This window comes from Sinocyclocheilus anshuiensis, unplaced genomic scaffold (genome assembly GCF_001515605.1).
Source record: "Sinocyclocheilus anshuiensis isolate Anshui unplaced genomic scaffold, SAMN03320099.WGS_v1.1 scaffold579, whole genome shotgun sequence".
In the NCBI taxonomy this organism is placed as follows: domain Eukaryota; kingdom Metazoa; phylum Chordata; class Actinopteri; order Cypriniformes; family Cyprinidae; genus Sinocyclocheilus; species Sinocyclocheilus anshuiensis.
In genome coordinates this window covers 2,453,971-2,462,416 of record NW_015551075.1, presented here as the reverse complement: position 1 = coordinate 2,462,416, position 8,446 = coordinate 2,453,971, and the positions used below count along the sequence as shown (strand labels likewise).

At 39.9% G+C, this 8,446-nt stretch overlaps 1 protein-coding gene across 1 annotated transcript in view; it reads right to left on the bottom strand.

Moving 5' to 3' along the window:
* LOC107662285 (ankyrin repeat and death domain-containing protein 1A) overlaps nt 1-8,446 on the bottom strand; it is a 15,537-nt gene that overhangs the window by 2,628 nt on the left and 4,463 nt on the right. The window contains exons 6-13 of the mRNA XM_016452252.1: nt 6,215-6,313; nt 5,610-5,708; nt 5,415-5,513; nt 5,239-5,337; nt 3,866-3,964; nt 3,694-3,792; nt 3,493-3,588; nt 3,197-3,398 (exon numbers count right to left, since the gene is read on the bottom strand). Coding sequence (XP_016307738.1) covers nt 3,197-3,398; nt 3,493-3,588; nt 3,694-3,792; nt 3,866-3,964; nt 5,239-5,337; nt 5,415-5,513; nt 5,610-5,708; nt 6,215-6,313 — 892 coding nt within the window. The remainder of the gene's footprint in view (nt 1-3,196; nt 3,399-3,492; nt 3,589-3,693; nt 3,793-3,865; nt 3,965-5,238; nt 5,338-5,414; nt 5,514-5,609; nt 5,709-6,214; nt 6,314-8,446) is intronic.

The following is an 8,446-nucleotide window of genomic DNA, read 5'->3' as shown; positions in this document are numbered from 1 at the left end:
CATCGACGGCCAGCTTCTCCAGCCTGACCAACCTCTCTCTTATCCTTATTTTTCCCTTATAAAAGATAGGTTGTATCGGGTGACCCAAGATACCCAGACAAAAAGAGATACAACCCAGTTATTAGTCCCAAAAAGCCTTTGGGAAATGCTTTTCCAGGCGGCTCATAGTAGTCCCATGGCAGGCCACTTGGGGGAGGCAAAGACACATGAACGACTCATGGCCCAATTCTTTTGGCCTGGCATTCACAAGAACACCCGCCAGTGGTGTGCGGGGTGTCATGTATGTCAGCTGGTAAATCCTCCGGCCAGTTCTAAAGCGCCATTGCGTCCGTTACCACTGATAGAGGTCCCCTTCGAGAGAATTGGTATGGACCTCATCGGGCCATTGGAACGTTCAGCACGCGGGCATCGTTTTGCATTAGTTCTGGTGGACTATGCAACACGATACCCGGAAGCAGTGCCGCTGCGCACCATCTCTGCAAAGAGTGTGGCGGACACACTGTTTCGAGTCATCTCCCGAGTGGGGATCCCCAATGAGATTCTCACTGATCAGGGCACGGCGTTTATGTCATGTACTTCAAGCGAACTACACGAACTTCTGGGCATTAAATCGATTCGCACCAGTGTCTATCACCCACAAACGGACGGCTTGGTGGAACGATTTAATCACACGTTAAAATCCATGGTTCGTAAGTTTGTTAAGGAGGACACCAAAAATTGGGAAGCTTCTCTATGGTCGTCAGCCCCGCGGGGTGCTTGACGTCATTAGAGAGGCTCGGGAGGAGGGGCCTTCAAACAGCTGTAGTGAAATTCATTATGTCATGGACCTCCGAGCAAAACTCAACACTCTGGGGCGGCTTTCTGTGGAGAATTTGCTCCAGGCTCAGGACCGACAAAGTCGGCTGTACAACAGGGGTACGCGAGCACGTCAATTTACACCGGGAGATAAAGTGCTTGTATTACTGCCAACATCTAGTTCTAAATTACTCGCTAAGTGGCAAGGACCTTTTGTGGTTACACGGCGAGTGGGGGATCTCGATTATGAGGTAACGCGAACGGACCGAGGTAATTCATGTCAAATATATCATCTCAATCTTTTAAAACGTTGGAATGAGGTGACCTCGGTGGAGTTAGCGGCGGCCGTTTTGGCAGAGGAAGATCTCGGACCAGAAGCAGCTGTCAAAACCAATCCGTTCGCTCTGGTCCCCGGGGGAGATCACCTCTCGCCGCTGCAGCTCACCCGGCCATGCTAGGGTTGGGAGTAATAGAAGAATCGCATAGCGACTGGGCGAGCCCGATAGTTTTAGTGCCTAAAACGGACGGCTCCGTCCGGTTCGGTGTTGATTATAGAAAGGTGAATGCAGTGTCGAAATTCGATGCTTATCCAATGCCCCGAGTTGATGAGCTGCTTGATCGGTTAGGTTCGGCTCGCTTTTATTCGACACTGGATTTAACGAAAGGAAATTGGCAGATCCCCTTGTTGCCATTATCCAAGGAAAAAACAGCCTTCACAACGCCGTTAGGGTTACACCAATTTGTTACTCTTCCATTCGGGTTGTTCGGGGCTCCCGCCACCTTTCAGCGTCTCATGGACAAGATTCTCCGGCCATATAGCGCTTACGCCGCTGCCTATCTCGACGACATCATTATACACAGTAATGATTGGCAGCGGCATCAAATTGGCAAGACGGCTGCGATTGCGGCTTGCCCAAGTCCCAAGACCAAAAAGGAGGTGAGACAGTTCCTGGGGCTGGAAGAATATTATAGAAGGTTTATTCCTAATTATTCGGAGCTCACCAGCCCGCTGACTGATCTCACTAAAAAGGAAGCACCAGATCCGGTCCAGTGGACAGAGCTGTGCCAACAGGCCCTAACCAAGGTAAAGGCTGCCCTGTGCGGCGGGCCGCTCTTACACTCTCCTAACTTTGATCTCCCTTTCTTGTTGCAGACAGACGCGTCGGACAGGGGGCTGGGTGCAGTCCTGTCCCAGGTGGTTGGAGGAGAGGAGCGGCCGGTGCTGTATCGAGTCGAAAGCTCTCAAAGAGAGAGCCCAGATACAGCACCATTGAAAAAGAGTGTTTGGCCATTCGGTGGGCCGTCCTCACCCTCCGGTATTACCTCCTGGGACGGGAATTCACTCTCTGTTCGGACCACGCGCCCCTCCAGTGGCTCCACCGTATGAAGGATACCAACGCGCGGATCACCCGTTGGTATCTAGCTTTACAGCCTTTTAAGTTCAAGGTGGTCCACAGGCCCAGATGGCAGTGGCCGACTTACTCTCTAGAAATGGGGGGTGAGGGGCTGCAGGCCGGATGGCACCCCGGCCTGAGTCGGGCAGTGGGGGTATGTGGCGAGGGGGGCGTGGGAAGGCGGATAAAGAGGTTTACCCGCCACCCCTGACTTCCTCGTCCTTCAACTCAAACGAACTGTATTACAGTAATTAACCTATTTTCCTTAGTGTAATAAAAACAGCATTCTTGGAATGTCTATTTCCAGACCTCATATTAAGAGATGTTTTGTATTTTTGTGCATATTTTCCAATTAGGATTTTTGGCAATTTCAGGAAACCATTTGTAGCCCCATTAAGAAAAGTGATTAACTTCCAATATAATAATCCACCCATTTGTATTTCCCCATTTATAATCATTACATTTTAATGGGTTACATGGAATATAATTTATATATGTATATATAATTACACATACACACACCCTTTTGTTTGGGATCAGTATGATTTTTTTTTTTACAGAAATTAAAAATAAAGAAACAAATGCTGTTCTTTTGAACTTTCTATTCATTAAAGGTTCATATGAAGATTTCCACAAATATAAAGCAGCACAACTGTTTTCAACATTAATAATCAGAAATGTTTATTGAGCAGCAAATCAGCATATCAGAATGATTTTTGAAAGATCATGTGACACTGAAGACTGGAGTAATGGTGAATATATACACATATATACACATACACATATACATATACACACACATACATATATACACATACACATATACATATACACACACATACATATATACACATACACATATACATATACACACACACACACACACACACATACATATATACACATACACATATACATATACACACACACACATACATACACATATATACACACACTGTATATATACGTTTTTTTAAATGCACTCAGCAGATAGTTAAATGACGTACCTGTCCATTGGTGCTCTATGGCTCGAATATGTGCTTCTGAGAACTTCCAGTGCCAAGCCAGTGTTTTCCACTCGCCTGGTTTGAGATATTTGGTGGCAAGCTTCCATAGGACAGATCGGATATGCTGTGTCTCCTGTCGATGAGCTTGTTTAAAGGTAAGACTCGTTCCCACCAGAGAGTCAGAGTCACTCGTCACATTTTCCTAAGTAAATTAACATTAAAAATAGCACACAATCTTTAATTATTATGACATAAAATATGACTAATGATTTTAGCTTAATGTACACTGAACATACCTTCTCCCATTTGTAAAATCTGTCAGCTTTGATAATCATGTCAACGACATTCACATGGTTGCCTCGTGCTGCAACATCCAGTGACGTCTTTCCCTGCTATAACATTGAAGTGAATATCTTTTGTTTAATTGTTTGATCACAAGTGTATTACAATATTAAAATCCATCATCCACACCAAAGTATGACAACAGTAATTTGCACCTTGTCGAGCAGATTTAGATTGACTCCAGATATCAGGATAATTTCAGCGATGTTCTGCCGTCCGTGTTCTGCTGCTATGTGCAAAGCAGTTTGAAGCCTCTGTAAGGGAAAATAGTTAATTTCACCTTAATCAGTGAAATCATGACTGCATTTGTAAATGTGAAACACTCACATTGTCAAAGATGTCCAGGTCGCATCCCGCATCGATAAGATCCTTCACTATTCCTGTGGAGCTGTTGAGTACTGCCAGGTGTAGAGCTGAAGTATGTTGCTGGTAAGGGAAAAATGTCTGTAAATACTATGGGTTTTCTGAATAGTAAAACTTAAAATTGTAAAGTTTCTGGTGTTTTAGCTCCTGGTTCATGAATAAAGTACATTTTCAAAATGTGCCCAAATCATGCACTCCATATATTGTGATCTTACTAAAATTAATTATTTCGTGTGCATGCATCTGTATTTGCGACCCAGCTAACAGAGAATGTTTTTAGAACTTTAGCTACATTCTGGCAAAATTCTAACAGTTATGAACAAACATCCTTCCAGTAATGTTAATAGAATGTTCAATCAAAATGTACAATAACGTTCTCAAAACATTAGTACAAAAACCATTTATACATCTTTTATGGAACTTTTTTCTGAAGCATTTTAGTTGTACGTTCATCTAAGGTTTAGAGAACATTCAAAGTAACATTCACATAATGTTTGCAAAATAATTCAATTTATTACATTAATTTAATTTATTATAATGTTGCCTTTAACATTGACATAGCCAAAGAAAAACACTTTTTTTTTTTAATTCAGAGAACACTGAGAAATAATGTTTTCATAACAATAACGGCAACAAAATGTTCTTAGAACATTTTTGTTAGCTGGGTATATATACACAATTTACCCATTATGTGTGTAATTAGGGAATTAAGATGTGATCTTATTCATATATTCTTTTAATGTCAGCAGAACTTGAATCACCGACGGTTATTTTACACAGAATGTTGGCAAGAATATCTGAATCCATAATAAAGGTTCTCTACAGCTTGAACTACATGAACTCAAGTTGAATGACAAAAAGCATTTGAAAACAAAACACACAGGAGGTTAGATTCAGGGGACTCCTCAGTCAAACATTTTGAGAATAGACATGCTTTGGACAGAATTAAATCCACACTAGTCCCAAATAGTGCTTTTGTCATGTTCTTAAAGTAAAAAAAGCTGAATGATGCATTAAAACTTCTGATAGCTGTGTTCTGTATAATATTATCTTAAACATGTCTGTTACATAATCAAGATGGCCTTGTATCTAGACTTACTGACACAATAATTAGTCAAAATACTGTACATATACTTAGTACGTGTGTGTATATCTGTTAGGCAGAGCTTTATTATTGGACATTGCTAACAGAGAATCCACTTGTTGCGTTCAATCTGCATGCCATTGTCAGTGAATTTCCCCCCCGAACATTCTCTGCTGTTCTACAGTAAATGTTATAATTCTTGATGGAAGCCAAACATATAAAAAGCAAGCAAGCTGGGGTTTTTAGTACTGACTGCGTCTACTGAATCCAGGTCGATCCCAGCCTGTACCAGCAGTGTGACCTCTCTTCCTGAGCCATGCTGGGCCACCAGATGAAGAGCCGACCTGTTAATCTATAAGAAGAAACACATTACTATGTGCTGTAACTTGATGTACTAAAATCAATTTGAAAATCCAACCATGTCCTCACATGAGTAAGTTCATTGACATTGCAGCCAGCCTCCAGCAACAGTCTGATACATTCATAATGCCCTCCTTCAGCTGCCAGATGTAAAGCCGTCAAGCCGTCCTGATAAAAGATCCCAAATGTGAAGCAAATAAACACCACCAAAACCAAAAAAAAATAAATAAATAACTCTTGCACACAAAACCGGGATCTAATTACAATGTTTTTTTCATCAATGCTCTCCCCGGTCTCCATGATCTTCTGTAGGACGTCACTGTGGCCTTGCTTAGCTGCCAAATGCAGTGCAGTGTTTTCTTCCTGTAGTTCATGAACACCATATTAGTGCTGCATCAATTACTTCTTTTAACTTTGTTATTGCCACTATTTTTCCATTTTTGGTATGTTTTTGTTTTGTTAGTTTAACTAACCAAAGCAGGGCAGGAAAGGCATCTACTGTAGCATGCTGAAATATGTTTAGTTTCTTTTTTCTTTTGTAGTTAGGTCAGATTAATAAATTTGGAGTTGATTCGTTTTCCATTTTGACCTCTGAATTTGGCACCATTCTGCATTGATTTTCTCTTTTCTTATATAATTACTTTTTTTTTTTGACCTCACATGGCGCATAAGAGCTTTCTGATGTCTAAACACACCGATTAAAATAATACAGCGCCACACCGCTCAAGTCTACATATTTTATTTGGATCACATTTGCAAGTTCTTCGAAGAACATTATTCTGAAAACTTTGCTCTCTTTGCCCTCTACTTTGGCATTTTGCATTTAGCAGTAGAGAAAATCGAATTAGCACACACTGTCAGTCCCTCACCTTGTCTTTAAGGTCATGAGCACAGCCCATACCAATGAGAAACTCCACCACCTCCAGGTGTCCATGCTCTGCGGCCAAATGAAACGCTGTCTTACCTGACTGACACACCAGATGGAGACATGTTAGAAAGGACATAATGTAATAGACTCTTAAAAATAAAGGTTCCAACGGGGTTTCATAGTAATGCAATAGAAGAACCATTTTTGGTTCCTCAAAGAGCCTTTCTGTGGACGGTTCTTAATTTAATAATCTTATATTTTATTAATCTGAAGAACCTTTTTACATTATAAAGAGCCTTTTGTGTAATGGAAAGGTTCTCCATGAAACCATGAACCTTTATTTGTAAGAGTAGTTTCCATAAACATTTTACAGCTTTACTTCATCTGTTAATATTCCAATGTGGAATAAAACATGTTTTGACAAAGCACAATGAAACTACTCCAGAATATTGATTGTGTGATAGTTGTACTATTGATCAACTTTGCAAAACATCTAATGGGGAATAAATTTAAACTTGTGTGTAATGAGTAGCTCAATTCACAACAGCTGGAAACAGTCAAATCTGTGTTTTAAGACAACATGACATCAAAATTTGTTGACATTCATAATACATGTCCCACAATCATATAGACTGCATGATTGATCTATTTTCTCCACCTCTGAATTGAATTTCTATAACCAAGGCTGTGGAGGCAGAGAAAAAAAAAAACATTAGCAAATCAATGAAATTATCCAATAAATTCCTCATGGATAAAACTTTGACCTCTCCAACGATTTACAAATTACACTGGAAACAGCTGGAAACAGTCAAATCTGTGTTTTAAGACAACATGACATCAAAATTTGTTGACATTCATAATACATGTCCCACAATCATATAGACTGCATGATTGATCTATTTTCTCCACCTCTGAATTGAATTTCTATAACCAAGGCTGTGGAGGCAGAGAAAAAAAAAACATTAGCAAATCAATGAAATTATCCAATAAATTCCTCATGGATAAAACTTTGACCTCTCCAACGGTTTACAAATTACACTGGAATTTTATGGAGCTATTTGTCTTTTTTGAAGCTTGACAGCTCCTGTTCACTGTCTGCTTTTTACATCAACAAACCTCTTCCTGAAGACAATTCCTTCCTCAAAGTCATTGCTTGATAATGTTTAACTGGTATTTGCATGAACACTGTGCAATCATCACAGTTGTTATCAGTCTCTTAGATGAAAAACAGCTTAAAGTGTCTGCAAATACAGTATGAAGAAGTGATGTGATCCAAACATCATGTGATCAAAACATGAACAAATAGTAACTATTTTGACTAATTCGGCCAAACTGACCACCTCCTTCCCACCCACAGAACTGATCTTACAAATTTGTATCAGTCAAATAGGGCTGTCAAAATGACTGAAACTAAAATTTGAATTTTCCACTTAAATATTAATCAAAATTCGATTTATATTCGAATTTAAAAGGCATAATTTCAGTTAGCGGGGAAAAAAAGCTTTTGACTTCTCTCCTGAGGCCACAAGAGGGCGCATCGAGCAAAATATTATGCACGTTTCTTCAAAGCGTAATAAAATAACACTATCTTTGAAAAAAAAGTGCATAATGTTTAAAATAATGTTTATAAACCATATATAATTAATAAAGTTGCTTAAACAATTATAAAGAAAAAAAACAGCACCATGCATGTATGTATAGTTTAATACAAAGGACCGAAAACCAATCACAAAGAGTAGGCAAATTTCTTCATTTAAAAACATGAGATACAGTGGGATGGGGAAAAACCACCATAAAGTCTTGAGACATGTTTTTTTTTTAAAAGTTGAACTTAAACAAACATGCCGCTCTCTTGTGCGAGACGCAAGTGCAATGCTGATGGATGCCCTGCTTGAAAATGTGATAAATATGCGTTCTGGGTGAACGGCTTGGTTTCAGTTTTGACGTAAACATCTTCGCCACACTGATGCTCTCGTTTTCCGCAATATATTGAATGAACAACATAGCAGCGCCGCATCTAGTGGGTTCAACTGGATAGGCTAACAAAAGCATTAAAATGCAATCACACTTACATCGTCGCATTTCGTGCGCCACTGATAAGGCTGCCTGACGGCTGACGCGGACCTAAAATTCGAATGCAACGTTTTTGCATTCGAATGTGGATTTTTTTTTTTTTTTATTCGACGAATGTTCAAATTCGGAAAAAAAAAATTGAGAGCCCTAATAAACAAAC